At 37.6% G+C, this 21562-nt stretch overlaps 1 protein-coding gene across 2 annotated transcripts in view; it reads left to right on the top strand.

Moving 5' to 3' along the window:
• Window positions 1–21562, top strand: part of ANO3 (anoctamin 3) — a 476116-nt gene that overhangs the window by 114186 nt on the left and 340368 nt on the right. For both annotated transcript variants that reach the window (XM_074012595.1, XM_015434966.4), the window contains exon 2: window positions 819–893. In XM_074012595.1, coding sequence (XP_073868696.1) covers window positions 819–893 — 75 coding nt within the window. The remainder of the gene's footprint in view (window positions 1–818; window positions 894–21562) is intronic.

The following is a 21562-nucleotide window of genomic DNA, read 5'->3' as shown; positions in this document are numbered from 1 at the left end:
CTGAATACTTACTATGAACCAGGATCTATCCCAGGGATTAACATACACAAAAGCTAGATAGCCTGTGCACTTTTTCATTTTTACAACATTTCAAGGTAGTTCTTCTTATTATTTCTATTTTGTAGGAGAAAAAAAAACTGAGGTCAGAGTTTTTAATCTCCCCAAGTTCATATAGTTAGAGTGATGGGAATGTAGTCTTTCCACTACCATTATTTCAGGATTGCATACATTTCTGTAGAAAGGCTTTTTTAATAGGAAGGACTGTTCCTAAGTGGAGGTGTCACTTAAAAAGTTGTCTTTCTAAGAGTTGAATCACAAGAGCAGACTTTCCATTGACTTGTTAGATAAAAAAGGCATTCTAGACACAGACAACAGGCTGAGCAGAGGTTAGAAAGGACGGGTTATGCTCAATAATTCCGGTGATTTAGCATGCCTACAGAAAAGATCAGAGTGAGCAAAGGAAAAGGCTCAGCCTCCGAATTTGGGTGGGTAGAATATTAGAAGAGTGTGTTACCCACCCTAGGAAAATGTAATTGGAAAATCTGTCCATTCTAAGCTGTTTCAAAGATGACAGCTAAATCAGCTTGCATAACAGTGAATAGAACCTACCCACCTGCTTAGTTTCTAATGCAATTTACTGAAAATTGTATCTTCCTACACACTTCTTCAGAACTGATTTGACCTATACCAGATAGTAGTTCTACTGCAGCTATAGTCAACATGAAAAGCTCTTCTTTTCCATGATAATTTTCTACTCTCTTTCTGGTCTACTGAGTTTCTGAGCAATTTTTATTTTGCTCTTTTGTTCTCTCTCACAGGCCTGCAAAAGTTGTGCTTGTCTCATCGTGGGCTTGAGAAGAGTGTGTGGGCTGCCAAAGGCACATATAATGAAAGTGAGTCTTGAGGATGGTGTTTCAAGAGCTCCCACCAACTCTGTTCTTCAATATAATGTGGTAGCAACTCCAGAGCCTTTATGGGGTGTGAAAATTTAACACAAATTTAGTCTCATGTTAATAATTACCCTATGTGACATTTAGCTCATCATGCACTTTGCAAAGCATATTCACATATGTAATATATTTTTATCCTAAGCTTCTAATAAAAATGCATTTACTTATAAATGTCTCATACAAGAGCTCACATACAAAAACATTTGCACCATTTAAGAAAGTATTTACATTCCAAAATAACTTTGCAATCTCAGTAAGCATTAATAAATTAATCAGCAAAAGGCCTTACACAAATCATTTGATATATACATACTTACATTACTTTTTAAAAAGGTATTTAATGTAGATTTTAATATGATAATCATTTATATACATGCACACATAGCTACATATATAAAATAGCAAACAGCCCTAAAATCCTTGAATAGTTAGCAATAAACCAACTATAATAGATGAAATCAGATAAATGCAAAATGTACTTAGCAGTCAACTCCTTTTTGAGGCCCAATTATCAAGAGAGAGAGCAATTCTATTGGTTAACCAACTGATTGGTTATTGGTTAACTGAGTTAATCAATTACATTATCAGGGTTAGATGGAGAATAGATCACTCAGAAGGTAGCTATTCGCATGAGAAAACATAAAATAGAGAGTAAAATATTGGCCATAGTTGTTGGAGAATTTTTCATAGAAGAGTTTACTTTACTACAAGAGTTCCTTCTGCCTGAACACCAAATTGAGAGGTGCACATTGGACTACCATAATGCTATTAACTTTTTTAATCATATGACTGACTTACCTTTCCTTGATTCTGGAGTCGGCAGAAATCTCGGGTTTAACATGTTTTCTAGTCTGCACTCATGTGTGTGTAGTGTGAATATGTGTGTTTTGGAAATCTATGTGCTACATAGACACTATAACTGCCAGTCCCCACAGCAGTACTATTTTTCATGGCACAAGAATAATTTTGTTAGTATTATATTGATATTATAGTATATTCTGTGGACTTGTTTACCATGAGTCCACCTTAGGAAAAGCTTCTGCTTCCTTCTGCCAAAGTCAGATTTCTGAGACGGTAAGTGAAGATCAATCTCTCACCATACACAGGGTAAAAGCCACCTTGGGATGCCTCCAAGCAACTAGTAAGCTAGATTTTTTCTGGCATAAACTTTACTATTATCTTTTTTCTTTACTATTTTATCCCTCATTGCTTTGCCCATAAATGTCTTTCTCATATTAAATAATATGTAGAGGTCATTATCAGAAGTTTCTTCATACTCAAAGAAAGGTGGGTTATGGAATGGAAATTAGAAAGGAGAAATGGGAAATCAGTGAAGTGAGTAAAAGCAGATTCTGGGATAACATTAAGAACAATAAGAATATTCAAAGAAATTGGTATTCATGAAATTATTCTTATGTGTCAGGTACTGTGTTTGGTTCTTTGACTAAGTCTATTGTGTGGATTTATTGACTGTTCCCAACAACTCTATGAGGCCAGTGCTACTACTAAGATTAGGTGAATGAGGACTAGACATGTGAAGTGATGAGTAACTAGTGTTCTAGCTACTTCTGCCCTCCTGAAGGCCTGAACGGGACTTGAACCCACATCTGTCTCGTGAAGAGACAGAGCTTTTCATCATTCACAGATATTGGCATAAGCCTTGAAACTAGTGAAATACAAAATTCCCACTGACTATGAAATTTAGGATTAGAGTTGTTGGAAAGGAATATTTTTACATTGTCTCCAGACCTGTCTTAGAAAATGTATGCTAACATGATAGGTCACTCAACTTCTGTGTATAGGTGAAGATATTACTAGAGAGGAGAAGGATAAGTTGTTACGCAGCTCTAAGTTGATTTTTCAAAAACAATTCACAGTTTTACAAAGGTCCTTAGTTTTATTGTAAGTCCATGACTGCTGTGTACAGCAGAGCACCAATTACCTCCTGTACTCTGATATGTCTTTCTGTCTTAATTTAAGCCAAATTTTTAACTGCGGGGAGATTCATGTGAGTTTTCTAGGGAATTGGTTCATATTTCCCTCTTAATTGATTAAAAGCCTTCTCTTATTTTAGCACAGATTTCTATTTTCATGAACATTGTAAATAATTAAATATCAAGTAAATATACTGTTCCATCATTTGTTTTGGAAATTGTTTCAATTAATTCCAAATTCTTCAGAGAGAGTGTACTTTAATCTTAATTGTTTCAGATCTGTTGTTCCTATTATCGTTTTGTTTTTATAATGCAAACTAGAAACGTCCAGTCTTCACACAAGTCGTTTTATTCCTTGGATAAAAGGTGAGTACCTAGCATATCAATGCAAAATATATTTTGTACCTAGACTATCAGTACAAAATATGTTCAACAGAGGGTCTTATTAGGACATGTGTCCATTCACTCATTCATTTATTGCACCATTGTTGGGAATCTTTCTTGTAACAGACACTAAGCAAGGTGTGAGAGTACATGAAAAGGCTCTGAAAAGAACACTGGATTCAAAATTAGAAGAATCAATATTGAATTAGGCACAGTAATATAACTTCTTTGAGTCTCTTAATTTTTATTAGAAAAATACAGGTGATAGGCCGGGCATGGTGGCTCATGCCTGTAATCCCAGCACTTTGGGAGGCCGAGGTGGGTGGATCACAAGGTCAAGAGATCGAGACCATTCTGGCCAACATGATGAAACTCCATCTCTACTAAAAACACAAAAAATTAGCTGGGTGTGGTGGTGCGTACCTATAGTCCCAGCTACTTGGGAGGCTGAGGCAGGAAAATTGCTTGAACCCAGGAGACGGAGGTTGCAGTAAGCTGAGATCATCGCACTGCACTCCAGCCTGGCAATGAAGCAAGACTCTGTCTCAAAAAAAAAAAAAAAAAAGAAAAGAAAAATTAAAGAAAAAAAGAAAGAAAAATACAAGTGATAATACATAGTTCACAAACTTAGATTATGCATGAGTACTGGAAGAATTACTGAATTAGAAAACAACTTGCTGGGGGGCGGAGCAAGATGGCCAAATAGGAGCAGCTCCAGTCTCCAACTCCCAGCGCGAGCGACACAGAAGACCGGTGATTTCTGCATTTTCAACTGAGGTACTGGGTTCATCTCACTGGGGAGTGCCAGACTATCGGTGCTGGTCAGCTGCTGCAGCCCGACCAGCGAGAGCTGAAGCAGGGCGAGGCATCGCCTCACCTGGGAAGCGCAAAGGGGAAGGGAATCCCTTTTCCTAGCCAGGGGAACTGAGACACACAACACCTGGAAAATCGGGTAACTCCCACCCCAATACTGCGCTTTAAGCAAACAGGCACACCAGGAGATCATATCCCACACCTGGCCGGGAGGGTCCCATGTCCACGGAGCCTCCCTCATTGCTACCACAGCAGTCTGCGATATCACGGCAAGGCAGCAGCGAGGCTGGGGGAGGGGCGCCCGCCATTGCTGAGGCTTAAGTTGGTAAACAAAGCTGCTGGGAAGCTCGAACTGGGTGGAGCTCACAGCAGCTCAAGGAAACCTGCCTGTCTCTGTAGACTCCACCTCTGGGGACAGGGCACAGTAAACAATAACAAAAACAGCAGACACCTCTGCAGACGCAAACGACTCTGTCTGACAGCTTTGAAGAGAGCAGTGGATCTCCCAACACGGAGGTTGAGATCTGAGAAGGGACAGACTCCCTGCTCAAGTGGGTCCCTGACCCCTGAGTAGCCTAACTGGGAGACATCCCCCACTAGGGGCAGTCTGACACCCCACACCTCACAGAGTGGAGTACACCCCTGAGAGGAAGCTTCCAAAGCAAGAATCAGACAGGTACACTTGCTGTTCAGCAATATTCTATCTTCTGCAGCCTCTGCTGCTGATACCCAGGCAAACAGGGTCTGGAGTGGACCTCAAGCAATCTCCAACAGACCTACAGCTGAGAGTCCTGACTGTTAGAAGGAAAACTATCAAACAGGAAGGACACCTACACCAAAACCCCATCAGTACATCACCATCATCAAAGACCAGAGGCAGATAAAACCACAAAGATGGGGAAAAAGCAGGGCAGAAAAGCTGGAAATTCAAAAAATAAGAGCACATCTCCCCCAGCAAAGGAGCGCAGCTCATTGCCAGCAATGGATCAAAGCTGGACGGGGAATGACTTTGACGAGATGAGAGAAGAAGGCTTCAGTCCATCAAACTTCTCAGAGCTAAAGGAGGAATTACGTACCCAGCACAAAGAAACTAAAAATCTTGAAAAAAAAGTGGAAGAATTGATGGCTAGAGTAATTAATGCAGAGAAGGTCATAAATGAAATGAAAGAGATGAAAACCATGACACGAGAAATACGTGACAAATGCACAAGCTTCAGTAACCGACTCGATCAACTGGAAGAAAGAGTATCAGCGATTGAGGATCAAATGAATGAAATGAAGCGAGAAGAGAAACCAAAAGAAAAAAGAAGAAAAAGAAATGAACAAAGCCTGCAAGAAGTATGGGATTATGTAAAAAGACCAAATCTACGTCTGATTGGGGTGCCTGAAAGTGAGGGGGAAGATGGAACCAAGTTGGAAAACACTCTTCAGGATATCATTCAGGAGAACTTCCCCAACCTAGTAGGGCAGGCCAACATTCAAATCCAGGAAATACAGAGAACGCCACAAAGATACTCGTCGAGAAGAGCAACTCCAAGACACATAATTGCCAGATTCACCAAAGTTGAAATGAAGGAAAAAATCTTAAGGGCAGCCAGAGAGAAAGGTCGGGTTACCCACAAAGGGAAGCCCATCAGACTAACAGCAGATCTCTGGGCAGAAACTCTCCAAGCCAGAAGAGAGTGGGGGCCAATATTCAACATTCTTAAAGAAAAGAATTTTCAACCCAGAATTTCATATCCAGCCAAACTAAGTTTCATAAGTGAAGGAGAAATAAAATCCTTTACAGATAAGCAAATGCTTAGAGATTTTGTCACCACTAGGCCTGCCTTCCAAGAGACCCTGAAGGAAGCACTAAACATGGAAAGGAACAACCGGTACCAGCCATTGCAAAAACATGCCAAAATGTAAAGACCATCGAGGCAAGGAAGAAACTGCATCAACTAACGAGCAAAATAACCAGTTAATATCATAATGGCAGGATCAAGTTCACACATAACAATCTTAACCTTAAATGTAAATGGACTAAATGCTCCAATTAAAAGACACAGACTGGCAAACTGGATAAAGAGTCAAGACCCATCAGTCTGCTGTATTCAGGAGACCCATCTCACACGCAGAGACATACATAGGCTCAAAATAAAGGGATGGAGGAAGATTTACCAAGCAAATGGAGAACAAAAAAAAGCGGGGGTTGCAATACTAGTCTCTGATAAAACAGACTTTAAACCATCAAAGATCAAAAGAGACAAAGAAGGCCATTACATAATGGTAAAGGGATCAATTCAACAGGAAGAGCTAACTCTCCTAAATATATATGCACCCAATACAGGAGCACCCAGATTCATAAAGCAAGTCCTTAGAGACTTACAAAGAGACTTAGACTCCCATACAATAATAATGGGAGACTTCAACACTCCACTGTCAACATTAGACAGATCAACGAGACAGAAAGTTAACAAGGATATCCAGGAATTGAACTCATCTCTGCAGCAAGCAGACCTAATAGACATCTATAGAACTCTCCACCCCAAATCAACAGAATATACATTCTTCTCAGCACCACATTGTACTTACTCCAAAATTGACCACGTAATTGGAAGTAAAGCACTCCTCAGCAAATGTACAAGAACAGAAATTATAACAAACTGTCTCTCAGACCACAGTGCAATCAAACTAGAACTCAGGACTAAGAAACTCAATCAAAACCGCTCAACTACATGGAAACTGAACAACCTGCTCCTGAATGACAACTGGATACATAACGAAATGAAGGCAGAAATAAAGATGTTCTTTGAAACCAATGAGAACAAAGATACAACATACCAGAATCTCTGGGACACATTTAAAGCAGTGTGTAGAGGGAAATTTATAGCACTAAATGCCCACAAGAGAAAGCAGGAAAGATCTAAAATTGACACTCTAACATCGCAATTAAAAGAACTAGAGAAGCAAGAGCAAACACATTCGAAAGCTAGCAGAAAACAAGAAATAACTAAGATCAGAGCAGAACTGAAGGAGATAGAGACACAAAAAACCCTCCAAAAAATCAATGAATCCAGGAGTTGGTTTTTTGAAAAGATCAACAAAATTGACAGACCACTAGCTAGACTAATAAAGAAGAAAAGAGAGAAGAATCAAATCGACGCAATTAAAAATGATAAAGGGGATATCACCACTGACCCCACAGAAATACAAACTACCATCAGAGAATACTATAAACACCTCTACGCAAATAAACTGGAAAATCTAGAAGAAATGGATAATTTCCTGGACACTTACACTCTTCCAAGACTAAACCAGGAAGAAGTTGAATCCCTGAATAGACCAATAGCAGGCTCTGAAATTGAGGCAATAATTAATAGCCTACCAACCAAAAAAAGTCCAGGACCAGATGGATTCACAGCTGAATTCTACCAGAGGTACAAGGAGGAGTTGGTATCATTCCTTCTGAAACTATTCCAATCAATAGAAAAAGAGGGAATCCTCCCTAACTCATTTTATGAGGCCAACATCATCCTGATACCAAAGCCTGGCAGAGACACAACAAAAAAAGAGAATTTTAGACCAATATCCCTGATGAACATCGATGCAAAAATCCTCAATAAAATACTGGCAAACTGGATTCAGCAACACATCAAAAAGCTTATCCACCATGATCAAGTGGGCTTCATCCCCGGGATGCAAGGCTGGTTCAACATTCACAAATCAATAAACATAATCCAGCATATAAACAGAACCAAAGACAAGAACCACATGATTATCTCAATAGATGCAGAAAAGGCTTTTGACAAAATTCAACAGCCCTTCATGCTAAAAACGCTCAATAAATTTGGTATTGATGGAACGTACCTCAAAATAATAAGAGCTATTTATGACAAACCCACAGCCAATATAATACTGAATGGGCAAAAACTGGAAAAATTCCCTTTGAAAACTGGCACAAGACAGGGATGCCCTCTCTCACCACTCCTATTCAACATAGTGTTGGAAGTTTTGGCTAGGGCAATTAGGCAAGAGAAAGAAATCAAGGGTATTCAGTTAGGAAAAGAAGAAGTCAAATTGTCCCTGTTTGCAGATGACATGATTGTATATTTAGAAAACCCCATTGTCTCAGCCCAAAATCTCCTTAAGCTGATAAGCAACTTCAGCAAAGTCTCAGGATACAAAATTAATGTGCAAAAATCACAAGCATTCTTATACACCAGTAACAGACAAACAGAGAGCCAAATCATGAATGAACTTCCATTCACAATTGCTTCAAAGAGAATAAAATACCTAGGAATCCAACTTACAAGGGATGTAAAGGACCTCTTCAAGGAGAACTACAAACCACTGCTCAGTGAAATCAAAGAGGACACAAACAAATGGAAGAACATACCATGCTCATGGATAGGAAGAATCAATATCGTGAAAATGGCCATACTGCCCAAGGTTATTTATAGATTCAATGCCATCCCCATCAAGCTACCAATGAGTTTCTTCACAGAATTGGAAAAAACTGCTTTAAAGTTCATATGGAACCAAAAAAGAGCCCGCATCTCCAAGACAATCCTAAGTCAAAAGAACAAAGCTGGAGGCATCACGCTACCTGACTTCAAACTATACTACAAGGCTACAGTAACCAAAACAGCATGGTACTGGTACCAAAACAGAGATATAGACCAATGGAACAGAACAGAGGCCTCAGAAATAATACCACACATCTACAGCCATCTGATCTTTGACAAACCTGAGAGAAACAAGAAATGGGGAAAGGATTCCCTATTTACTAAATGGTGCTGGGAAAATTGGCTAGCCATAAGTAGAAAGCTGAAACTGGATCCTTTCCTTACTCCTTATATGAAAATTAATTCAAGATGGATTAGAGACTTAAATGTTAGACCTAATACCATAAAAATCCTAGAGGAAAACCTAGGTAGTATCATTCAGGACATAGGCATGGGCAAAGACTTCATGTCTAAAACACCAAAAGCAATGGCAGCAAAAGCCAAAATTGACAAATGGGATCTCATTAAACTAAAGAGCTTCTGCATAGCAAAATAAACTACCATCAGAGTGAACAGGCAACCTACAGAATGGGAGAAAATTTTTGCAATCTACTCATCTGACAAAGGGCTAATATCCAGAACCTACAAAGAACTCAAACAAATTTACAAGAAAAAAACAAACAACCCCATCAAAAAGTGGGCAAAGGATATGAACAGACATTTCTCAAAAGAAGACATGCATACAGCCAACAGACACATGAAAAAATGCTCATCATCACTGGCCATCAGAGAAATGCAAATCAAAACCACAATGAGATACCATCTCACACCAGTTAGAATGGCAATCATTAAAAAGTCAGGAAACAACAGGTGCTGGAGAGGATGTGGAGAAATAGGAACACTTTTACACTGTTGGTGGGATTGTAAACTAGTTCAACCATTATGGAAAACAGTATGGCGATTCCTCAAGGATCTAGAACTAGATGTACCATATGACCCAGCCATCCCATTACTGGGTATATACCCAAAGGATTATAAATCATGCTGCTATAAAGACACATGCACATGTATGTTTATTGCGGCACTATTCACAATAGCAAAGACTTGGAATCAACCCAAATGTCCATCAGTGACAGATTGGATTAAGAAAATGTGGCACATATACACCATGGAATACTATGCAGCCATCAAAAAGGATGAGTTTGTGTCCTTTGTAGGGACATGGATGCAGCTGGAAACCATCATTCTCAGCAAACTATCGCAAGAACAGAAAACCAAACACCGCATGTTCTCACTCATAGGTGGGAACTGAACAGTGAGATCACTTGGACTCAGGAAGGGGAACATCACACACTGGGCCTATCATGGGGAGGGGGGAGGGGGGAGGGATTGCATTGGGAGTTATACCTGATGTAAATGACGAGTTGATGGGTGCTGACGAGTTGATGGGTGCAGCACACCAACATGGCACAAGTATACGTATGTAACAAACCTGCACGTTATGCACATGTACCCTAGAAGTATAATAATAATAAATAAATTTAAAAAAAAAATAAAAAAAAATAAAAAAATAAAGTATAAAACTGAAAAAAAAAAGAAAACAACTTGCTAAATGCTATATAAATGTATACTTTTTGTGATTACAGCAAAAAGTCAATATTTAAATGAAATTAAATATTATAATAAATTATAATATAATAAAAAAAGAGTACATAAAAAAGAAAGAGATAAAGACAGAAGTGAGCATGACTGCCAGGGTGTTTTCTCAACATGAAAAGTTCAGTAGAAGAAAAATGCATAAGTGCTTATAATAAAAGGCAATATATCTTTGTCCCTAGACAGAAATACAGTGTTGTGAGCCCACAATGGCGAGATAGTTTCATTTCAATGTGGCAAATTCAGTAAGGCCTTATCAAGAGAGTAGCCTTTATATCAGGCCTTGAAATGGAAATCGCTCGCTAACATGTCGTGTGTTCCCTCTTATAAGACAGCTGAGAAGAGGGGTTATAGAGCTATTACTGCACAGCAGTCATCTTCCTGGACTTTTGAGTCAGATTATCTGCGTTCAAATCTTAGTTATGCATTTTCCAGCTGCATGATTTTACGTATGTTACTTAATTCAACTCTTTCTCAATTTCCTCATTTATAAATTTGTGATAACATTGCTGACCTTATAAAGATAGTATTAGGACTGAGGTAAGTGCTTAGCATGCTAAAAATCTCACTAAATATTAGTTGCTGTTATTCTACTCATTACTGCTTTTTCATTGTAAATGGGGCAATACACAAAATTCCTGTGGCCAAAAATGGATTGAGGAGGATGCTGTGGAGAGATATGAGGCAGTGCCCTATGATTTTAAGTGAGAAAGGCAAGTCAGCCAACCTTCCCCTCCTTCTTTTTCTTTCTTTGTCTTCTTCTGTGTATTAGTTTCTAGAACTCAGTTTGTCTGGAGCCTCTTGCTGTCATCCCACACTGTTGGGTAAAGATGTTGGTCTTTCCTCTCTGAGACTCCAGGGTCTCAGGGCTCAGGAAACATAATAAATATGTGAAATAAATGATAACTTGATTCAAGTCATATTAGTAATGACTTAATGGGTTTTCTCTTCTATTTTCAACAAGAGGTGTTCAGTAAATGTGAGTCAAAGAAGCAAGATATAAAGACTATCTGGGTAATCTAATCAACCTCCCAAACTGAAAATCATGCTCCATTAATATAGAGCCTTCTCCATCATCATCAAGCCATTCAGCATTGTATAATTATGTGCAGTTGATAAGTTATATCCTGTTATTTCTGGGTTTAATCCCAATAGTTTTATGAGTAAATATTATTGTTTTTATTTTATATGTAATATTTGTTTTCTTTTCATAAATCCTAGGTAGGTCTATATTATGTATATTCTCAGAAAAAAATAGCTGTAGATGATTACATCTATGTATGGCATTCAGATGAAGAGCAAGTCATCTTTTTTTCTATCAGTCCAAAAATATCTATGTATTATCTATTATTTCCTATCTAATTATCAGTCGACAAAAATCCACTTCAGATGAGCAGCTCACAGTCCATCCTCTTTTTCTAGACTCCAGTGACTTTCCCTCAATTCTCCTCAGTTTTTCTAATCTTCTGCTCTCCACCTTGTTTCTGGCAGCACTCTAAAAGTCTCTGCTGCAAGTTGCTGGAGGGAGATTTACCCGAAGCTCAGAAAATCTAACGCTTTCAGGTTCTAGGCAGAACATGTGGGTGAATTAGGCAGGCAGACCATGCTATCTCGTGGGGAAGAATAAATATAATTAACCATCAACTTTAGGAGAGGTATAATGAAGTAGAGATAAAATTAGGAAGAATTAACTGTTCAGCTCCACTTGATTGTTGACAAGTGGGAATGAAGTTTCACTTTTAAGAGATGTTCTTTTTTCAAGAGAAATTGCAAATCTGAATCTATCTATCTATCTATCTATCTATCTATCTATCTATCTATCTACCTACCTATCTCACTTTAGAGTATTGGATATGCTTTCAAATCCTTTAAAGAAATATTCCGTAGACCCAATAAGACAACCCAAAACCCAGAATTGTCTCATGTTCATCAACTTAAAACCACTGCCTTATAACCTTAAAATGTTTGATAGGGGGCAAGTCAAACAAAACATAGCCCTATTAATATTGACTCTACCTCATAGAGTAACTGATTAATTATGCCAACAAAGAGTGTCTGCACTCTTTCACTAAAGACCTTTCCTCTCTACTTGGGTTAAGTGTGAGAACAGAGGGGTAAATAGGAAACAGAACTATCTCCTGCTACACACAAATGAGGTACCTGTGGCTGCATATTTACTCTAGATGTGGTTCGCAAAGTTCCTAGTTGACCAGAGACAATCCTGGTTTATGCCTGTGGCCCCATTCAGTGTAATAATTAATAGCAATCCCTTTCATGTTCAAAGGTATGCCTGTTAGGAAAATAAATTTTAAAGTAACACTAGTTCTGGGTAGCACAACTGCCTTAGCTAGTCTCAGTGGCAAATAACATGGATGCAGAGGGACAGGTAAAAAATTGATAGGTGTTATATGAGATAAATTGTTACAGAGTTCAGACTCAAGGTCAGGTTCGCTGATTCAGAATGCTTTCCACAATCCAAGCTGTTTTAAAATGTATATAAAGAGCTGGCAGAAATTACCATCAGAGTGAACAGGCAATCTACAGAATGGGAGAAAATTTTTGCAATCTATCCATCTGACAAAGGGCTAATATCCAGAATCTACAAGGAACTTAAACAAATTTACAAAAAATAAAAATAAAACAAACAACCCCAGCCAAAAATGGGCAAAGGATACGAACAGACACTTCTCAAAAGAAGACATTTATGGGGCCAACAAACATATGAAAAAATGCTCATCATCACTGGTCATTAGAGAAATGCAAATCAAAACCACATGAGATACCATCTTAGGCCAGTTAGAATGGCGATCATTAAAAAGTCTGGAAACATCAGATGCTGGAGAGGATGTGGAGACATAGGAACACTTTTACACTCTTGGTGGGAGTGTAAATTAGCTCAAACATTGGGGAAGACAGTGTGGCGATTCCTCAAGGATCTAGAACCAGAAATACCATTTGACCCAGCAATCCCATTACTGGGTATATACCCAAAGGATTATAAATCATTTTACTATAAAGATACATGCACACGTATGTTTATTGCAGCACTGTTCACAATGGCGAAGACTTGGAACCAACCCAAATGCCCGTCAATGATAGACTGGATAAATGAAATGTGGCACATACACACCACTGAATACTATGCAACCATAAAAAAGGATGAGTTCATGTCCTTTGCAGGCACATGGATGAAGCTGGAAACCATCATTCTCAGCAAACACACACAAGAACAGAAAACCAAACACCACATGCTCTCACTCATAAGTGCTAGTTGAACAATGAGAACACGTGGACACAGGGAGGGGAACATCACACGCCGGGGCCTGTTGGGAGATTGGGGACTAGGGGAGGGATAGCATTAGGAGAAATACCTAATGTAGGTAACAGGTTGATTGGTACTGCAAACCACCATGGCACATGTATAACTATGTAACAAACTTGCACATTCTGCACATGTACCCCAGAACTTAAAGTGTAATTAAAGCCTCAGAGACCTATTTTACAGATATTAGAACCAAGGCTGAGAGAAATACAAAGTACTGAGGCACATTCCACAGCAATTAACAGAATGTAATTTTAACTAAGGTCTTCTGAGGTCATGACTGCATACTTTCCCAGCTGCATCCCTGTTTGGAAACCAAAGACTAAGCATTATGCTGTATAGAACAATCACCACCTGAAAGGTACAATTTGGTGATGCATCTGTTAAAAGAAATAGAAACTGAGAATAGGACTAATCGGTAGGGAGACACGACTGACAGCATAAAAGAATCAGAGAACAAGTCATGGTTCTATATAATTAAGTGCTAAATTATTTAGTAAGGATAAAGAAGTTCGGAAGAGACGTTGTGTGGGCTGGTGTATTCAGAGGAGAGACGACACATCAACTGGTCCTTGGAGAACTTGTATGATGAGCATCAGGCGGAGAACTTTCCAAAAAGAGGAAACAAAATGAGGTATTTTGGGTTATTTTTATGAGGCACGCCTAGGAGTATATTTTGACGCAAGTTGAGGGTTCCTACTAAGGAATATGGATAAATCTGGTGGTAAATTACGTTGGGCTAAATGTATAAGAATTTTTTTTTAATGCTTGGTTTTGTTTTACCCATACATACACATAATTTTACACAAATGCATATACGTGGCAATACATCTTCTCTTGAATATATAGTTGTTTTCTTCCCCCAGCCCTTTGTACTTTTTTCTGAGACAGGGTCTCACTCTATTGCCCAGACTGGAGTGGAATGGCAGGACCATGGCTCACTGTAGCCTCAACCTCCAGCCTCACATGGCCCTCCCACCTCAGTCTCCCACGTGGCTGGAACTACAGGTGTGTGCCACTACTTCCAGATAACATTATTATTATTATTATCATTATTATTATTTTGTAGAGACAGGTTCCTTTTATGATGCCAGGGATAGTCTGGAACTTCTGGACTCAAGTGATCCTCCCACCTCGGCCTCCCAAAGTGCTAGGATTACAGGCGTGGGCCCCTTTTTCCCTTTTTTGACTCTTCCTTTTCCCTCTCTTCTTCCATCCTCCCATCTTAAGCTGCCCACCCAAGTTAATAACCTAGTATGTAACTTTCTATATGTTTTCTACCTCCTCAAATAATTGGATAGACTTCAATTATTTAGGATAATTGAAGGATTATCAATTATCCTAGGATAATTCTAGTAGGATAAACCATCATTAACTATATTGTTGGGTATTAATTTTGTCTCCATTTTATTGCTGCCAAGAAAAATGATGCAATAAACACCTTGACATATGGGTCATTACTTACGGCTGCTTTGTTTGTATGGCATAGATATCCAGGAGATGGATTATTGGTTAACATTGTCTCTAACACCTTACAGCTCCAAATCAATGTATGATAAAACACCTTTGTCAACATATCCTATAAAAATAGGTATCAGGGCTCCTTTTCATTTTTACTAATGAGAAAAGCTGTTAAAGATACCTTATTTTAACTTATATTTCTACGACTTCCAGAGAAAAAAATTTTACCACTTTAAATTATTTATTTTTGATTAGAATTTGACAATGTTTTTAAAATGCTTTATTTCTTTAAAAATATTTCTTTCTATTTTATTTTTATCAATCAATGTACAATCAAGAGAGCAGAATGAGAACTATTTTAAGTATTGTAGAAGAAGGGCTTTAGAACTAAGAACTTACCCAGTTGTAAGATTCGTGAGACAATGAGAATCCAAAAGGGAAAGCACGAGGATCAGAGAAATGTCACGAACCAGCCCTTCTTAAACACTGGTGTGGCAGACAAATCAGAGCTTCCAGGGAATCTGGAGTGAGATTATGATGCAGTACTGATGGGACAGTCTATGGCCAAGCTATTGCCTCTCTATCTCCTGCTGGGCTGGAATTCCTATAGAGAAAAAGAGCTGGATACAGTGCTGGCAAGAACAAGTTCTGGCTACAATCTATCTTCATCTCTCATGTTACTAGTCTTAGTCTCCAATCACTCCTAAACAAAATGACCTTCAGAGTATAATGTCTGCTGCATCCCTTCAGCTTCCCAAGTCTTGTGCAAATTCTCTTTTGATTAGCTTTAACCTGAAACCACAAAGGAAAGGAGATTCTAGAGAACACAGTTATAGTTTAGCAAAGCTGACACATAACAGATATGACAAAGCACACAACCAGTTTTCATAAATGTCCACAATCTACAAAGGTGTTGTAGACTCTTAAAAACTTCTGTTAAATGAAGTAAACAGAATGTAGAAAGTAATCTAGATCTTTGTTTACTTTTTACTATACTCTTTTTTAAAATTTAGATGTATATATTGTTTCCCATTGTATTTGTAATTTATTAATTTCTTAGTTGTCTAATAGTTTACTTTTATATTAAGTGCTATATGGTTTGGTGCACAAATATATATGGTGTTATATCTTATTTATAAATTACACTCATACCTTTACATCATGTTTCTGTTTCACATTTTAGTTCTTCTAATATGAAAATTTACCTTGATTGGTACTAACATTACCAGTCCTGATTACTGTTTTGTTTGCATTTACCTGGAATCACTTTGCCCACTGCTTTATTACCTTGCCTTAAATATTTTTATTTCTTCCAATGTGCATATCTTGATTTGATCTAATTTAGCTCTTTGTATTTTAGTAGAAAACAAAGCATCTGTTTATAGTTTGAGTAGCGGCTGATATGTTTGATTGTATTCATTCCGTCTTGTTTGACACTTTTTACTTCTTTCCCATTGATGACCACATGTTTTCCTTTTCCTTATTGTTCCTGGTTTGATCAAGATGCAATGTATTTCATTTGTGTTCTCCTAGGACGATGTACTGTTCTTTTCTCATTCATTACATAACACTTTTATTTTCTTTGTTCTCATAATCAAATGATTTAAATAAAACTATTTTGTCATCAAGATGCATGCTTCTATTTCCCTCCTACTTGATCCCTCCCCAATAAAAGGAAATCTTAAGAGTATTTTCACTCTTTACTTTTTCTTTCTTATCCCTCATCCCCTTGACAGACTTCTGTAACATTTTTACATCCCCTACTCCCAACCACCTGGATTTGTGGAGAGAATTGACAACAAACAGGAATTTATTTAACAGTGTTTCCTTTCTTTTCAGTATCTTTTTTGGCTCTTATATTAAGTTCCCTGGAAAGTGTAATATTATTCCCTTGCACTTAGATAAATAAATAGATACAATTTTGATATGAGTATATTTTACTCAGAAATCTTGGAGTCTGTCTTCTGATGTGTTTTTTGACTAGATTTCTTTTCTCATCTATTTTAATAAAACAAGTTCTACAAGCTATATATTCCTCAAATTATTACAAATTCTCAAATGTCTTCCTACACTTGAGAATAAATTATGTCTCGTCTAGCCATGTGATTTGGGATGTTTTCATCTTTTATCAGCAATCTAAAGAAGCTATTCTAGCCTCCAGCATGGCAAATAAGAAGTCTGATGTCAATCTCCTTCCTGTTTCCCTTCATCAATATTTTATTAGTTTCACTTGCAGTCCTATAAAATTCCTTAGTGATCAGGAATTTTACAAGATATGTCAGGATTAGTGTCTTTTCTTAACCTTCTAGTCTATGTTCAAGGAAGCTTTATCTTTATTTCTGAGATTGTTTAATTATTGCTACACTTGCAGTGTTTATTCTTCTTGCTTTTCATAGCATTTTCATTACTCCTACAACAGTGTTCACGGTTCCATTCCTCAAGCTTTTTTATATTTCATCCTATCATTTCCTCTTATACTGTTATTTGGCTGTGTGATGATTCTTACCTTTGATATTCTAGATCACTAATTTGGTTCTAACTATGAATCTTTCCTTCAGTTTATATACCACATTTTTTTAGCTTAAAAACCATGGTATTTAGCTCCAGAAAATCTTCTTATTACTTGCACTTGAATATAATTGAAGATCTGGTTTTTTATTAATATACTTCTTTTTAAGAACAATTTTAAATTTATAAAAACATTGAGTGTATAATACAGAGAATTCCCATATACCCCTCCCCCTGCACAATTTCCTTTCTTATTAACATCTTAATATTTGTATGTTTGTTACAGCTGATGAACCAGTATACATACATTATCGGTCACGTATATTATAGTATACTCCTCTAATAGTATTCCTTATGCTTAGAAAGGAATTATCAGTTTTGGGGAGGTACACAGAAAGAATGTGCCATTTTCACAGCATATGAAAGGTACCTATTATCAATTAGATTTATGGCCATTGATGTTGACTTTAGTTACCTGGCTGAAGTAATGTTTATCAGGTTTCTCTACTGTAAAGGTAGTGTTCTTTCTCTTTTCCATACCGTACTCATAGGAGGGAAGTCACTGTACCCAGCTCACACTAAGGAATAGGGAGTCATGCTTCTCCTCTTTTAGGGTAGAGTGATTACATCACTTATTTGGAATTGTTCTGCAAGGAACATTTGTCTTTTCTTCCCCATTTGTTTAGTCAATTACTTATGTCATTGTGAACTTCATGGATACATATTTTAGACTTCAGGTTATGATACAATATTACTTCATTTATTTTGGTGCCCAAATTTTCTCATCTGTGACCACTGAGACCTCTTTCCATTGGTTTCTGTGACCACTTTGACTGCCTTCATCAATGTCTCTGTGTGTGTTTTTAATCACTTTCTTACTTTCTGGGATTTCAAGATGCTCAAGGCTCAACTGGTATATCCCCTGCCCTAGACCTGAAATCAGCTATTTATCCAAAAAACCCTGGGCCCTTTTACTAGAGAAAGGTATCAGAAACCAAAATATGGGGTGCGAGGTGCTATTAGAGTCTTGTTTCTTTTAGGTTATCTTGAGTACATTTTTTAAAACTTTTTAAGGATGAATATCTGTTTTGGCAGTTTTGTTTTACTGTGTATACATTTTGCTCTGTCTGATTTCCCTATTTCTGACCACTGGAATCCTTTGGATGGATTTCCCCCCAGACTTACTGGGATTGTGGGCTTACTGTGGTTGAATATTAAATGACTGAATAAACTGCTTGGGGTGGGTGAATGTAAAGCAGCATCTTTTCTTATGGGTCTGTCATTCAGTAGACATTGGTCCTTGCTTAAGAACCTATATTAAGGCCGGGCACGGTGGCTCAAGCCTGTAATCCCAGCACTTTGGGAGGCCGAGACGGGCAGATCACAAGGTCAGGAGATTGAGACCATCCTGGCTAACATGGTGAAACCCCGTCTCTACTAAAAAACACAAAAAAGTAGCCAGGTGAGGTGGTAGGCGCCTGTAGTCCCAGCTACTAGGGAGGCTGAGGCAGGAGAATGGTGTCAACCCGGGAGGCGGAACTTGCAGTGAGCTGAGATCCGGCCACTGCAGTCCAGCCTGGGTGACAGAGCGAGACTCCATCTCAAAAAAAAAAAAAAAAAAAGAACCTATATTAACTATTTCAAAACGCATGGGCTTCCCGTGCTCTCCTAGCGTCAGAGGAAGTACAGACTCAATGTGCCTGCAGAACCAACACTTGAATACCAGAGAATCAAGAATAGAAGAAAATAACTTCCAGAATTATGGAGTAAGGACCTAAAACAATTTCTCTTCCATTAAAGCAAAGAAAATACTGGCAAAAACTGAAAAATTAATTCTTAGAATTCTGGAAGTCAATCCAAAGCTTTCAACAATTCAATGTGTTTATTTAGAAAAAAAAAGCTGAATTGTGGTAAGAAGAGTACCCTTTGTGGCATTTTAATTTCCCATATTCCCACCTCCGTCTTACCAACTCTGTGATACTCTTGAAAACCAGTAGACTTACAAACACAGTAGCTGTGAAAACCAGCTGCCTAGCAGCACGTGCTCCCTCTCCAGAGAAATGTCATTATTTGACCTATCTGTTAAAGCCACATTCACAAGGTTTATGTTTATCTGATCTGACTCAGAGCTTGGTAGATAAGAAAAACCCTATCTTAAGAGTATTTGTCAAAAACAATCAGAGGCAATATTTAATATCGCAGCTGACTGAGGGGGCAACAGCAGTTGAGGTAAATAAGAGGCTGACCGAAAAATGTAAAAGAAAAATCTGGCAATGAGCTATTCATAGGGAACTTTGAAAAGTTTTGACATATTTTTGGATATCTAAATAAGCACATATGTTTGTGGAGCCAGGCATATGCCCAGAAAAGACCCTATCTCTCACTTCAGCTGACCCTGAGACTGTGCAAGCCGGAAGTGAAGGTGTAGGCAAAGTTGTACACTGCCTGCCAGGTGTACCCCAGAATACACACTGAGACCCTCAGCAAGAAGTAGAAGATTTAATCATATCACAACATTTAAGGAAATCTCTATCAAATTAGCTGACTACTAAGAAATTGAAAGACATGCCAATGACTGGACAACACAAAGCATATACACTTTTAAAAATGAGCCCAAGCCAAAATTCATTATTAAATAAACACTCATCAACCAAGGCAACAACCAAAATCTGTACTACCCAATGTTTTCTACAGAAACTGAACCAATTAGATGTATGTACAGAGAACACTTTATTTTAAGGGATTGACTCACATGGGGGCTGGTAAGCCAAAATTTTGCAGTGCCAGCCAGTAGGCTGGGAACCCAAGAGCTGATGTTTCAAACTTGAGTCCAAAGGCAGTCTGGAGACATGTAACAACAAAAATACACAAACTACTTATATCACTGTTAGGTACTCCTAATCAAGTCTTTATATGAGGCAAGTTTCTGGGTGATAATGTATTAAATACCTTAAAAAATATTTTAGTGAAATGAATAGATATAATTAAATTGATTGGTTGCTCCTGATTGCACTGAACCAGTGGGAAAGGAAAAGGATGAGCTCAAGGATTCAATTTCTTGGTGACAAAATCCGATTTGGGAACCGGAAAATGTAGTCACTAGAGTTAAAATGCAAACTTCCCTGAAAGGGACCATATACAAACCCTTGTTTTTATTGTGCAAAATGTAATACTATAAAATTTTTTCCAAATGTTCCACCATTGTTTTACAATAAAACACCATGAATTTGGAAGACTTGACGCTTCAAACACTTAGGGCTTATGTCACCATTTGCTATCTATTCCTAATGTAATTACAAAGATGTGCAGGGTATTTTTTTTGGCATAAAGCTTTCAATGACTAAAAATATATATCCTAGCTGAATTTTGCACATAGATTTCAGTATATATTTGTTAACTATACTGAAAAGAAAATACACAGCTTTCTCCTGTTGCTTAGAGGAATTACAGAAACGAAGTAAGAATAATTTTATTTGATATAAAATATGTTTTACTGAATATTTTCCAAGGCATCATTATATGATTGACTATTCAGTGATGTTAAATATGGATTATTTAGATTTACTTCAATGAATCTAAAGACTGTAGTTGGCAGATTAATTATTGATACATAAATGGTTTCAAGTCATCAATATTTATTTTCATAAGTAAATTAAATACTTCAAAAATCTTCTCATCCTAAGACTTTTGTTTTGTCAAACTATTTGTCTCTTCATTATATCACAATGTTTGATTTCAAATCCCATTCAAGTTCAGATTGCTACAAAGCTTCTATTTGCATATTTGGATCAATGAGGATTTCCTTTACTATTTTCACTATTTTCCTTTAGAGGAGAAAAAGGAATAACCCCTGGTCAAACCAGCCATAAAGATGATATTTCTGAAGCCAGAGTGCATGAAATTCTCTTCTAGCAAAGACTAGAATACGAGGAGATGGAATAACCTTTAGAGAACATCTAATTCATCAGTATCATTACAGATTAGAGACCTAGATCCAAGGAGGCAAACTTATTTTCCCACAGTTAGACAGCATGCTAGGACACA

This window comes from Macaca fascicularis, chromosome 14 (genome assembly GCF_037993035.2).
Source record: "Macaca fascicularis isolate 582-1 chromosome 14, T2T-MFA8v1.1".
In the NCBI taxonomy this organism is placed as follows: Eukaryota; Metazoa; Chordata; class Mammalia; order Primates; family Cercopithecidae; genus Macaca; species Macaca fascicularis.
Note: the sequence above shows the minus strand (reverse complement) of the source record. Positions and strands in the feature narration are given on the sequence as shown.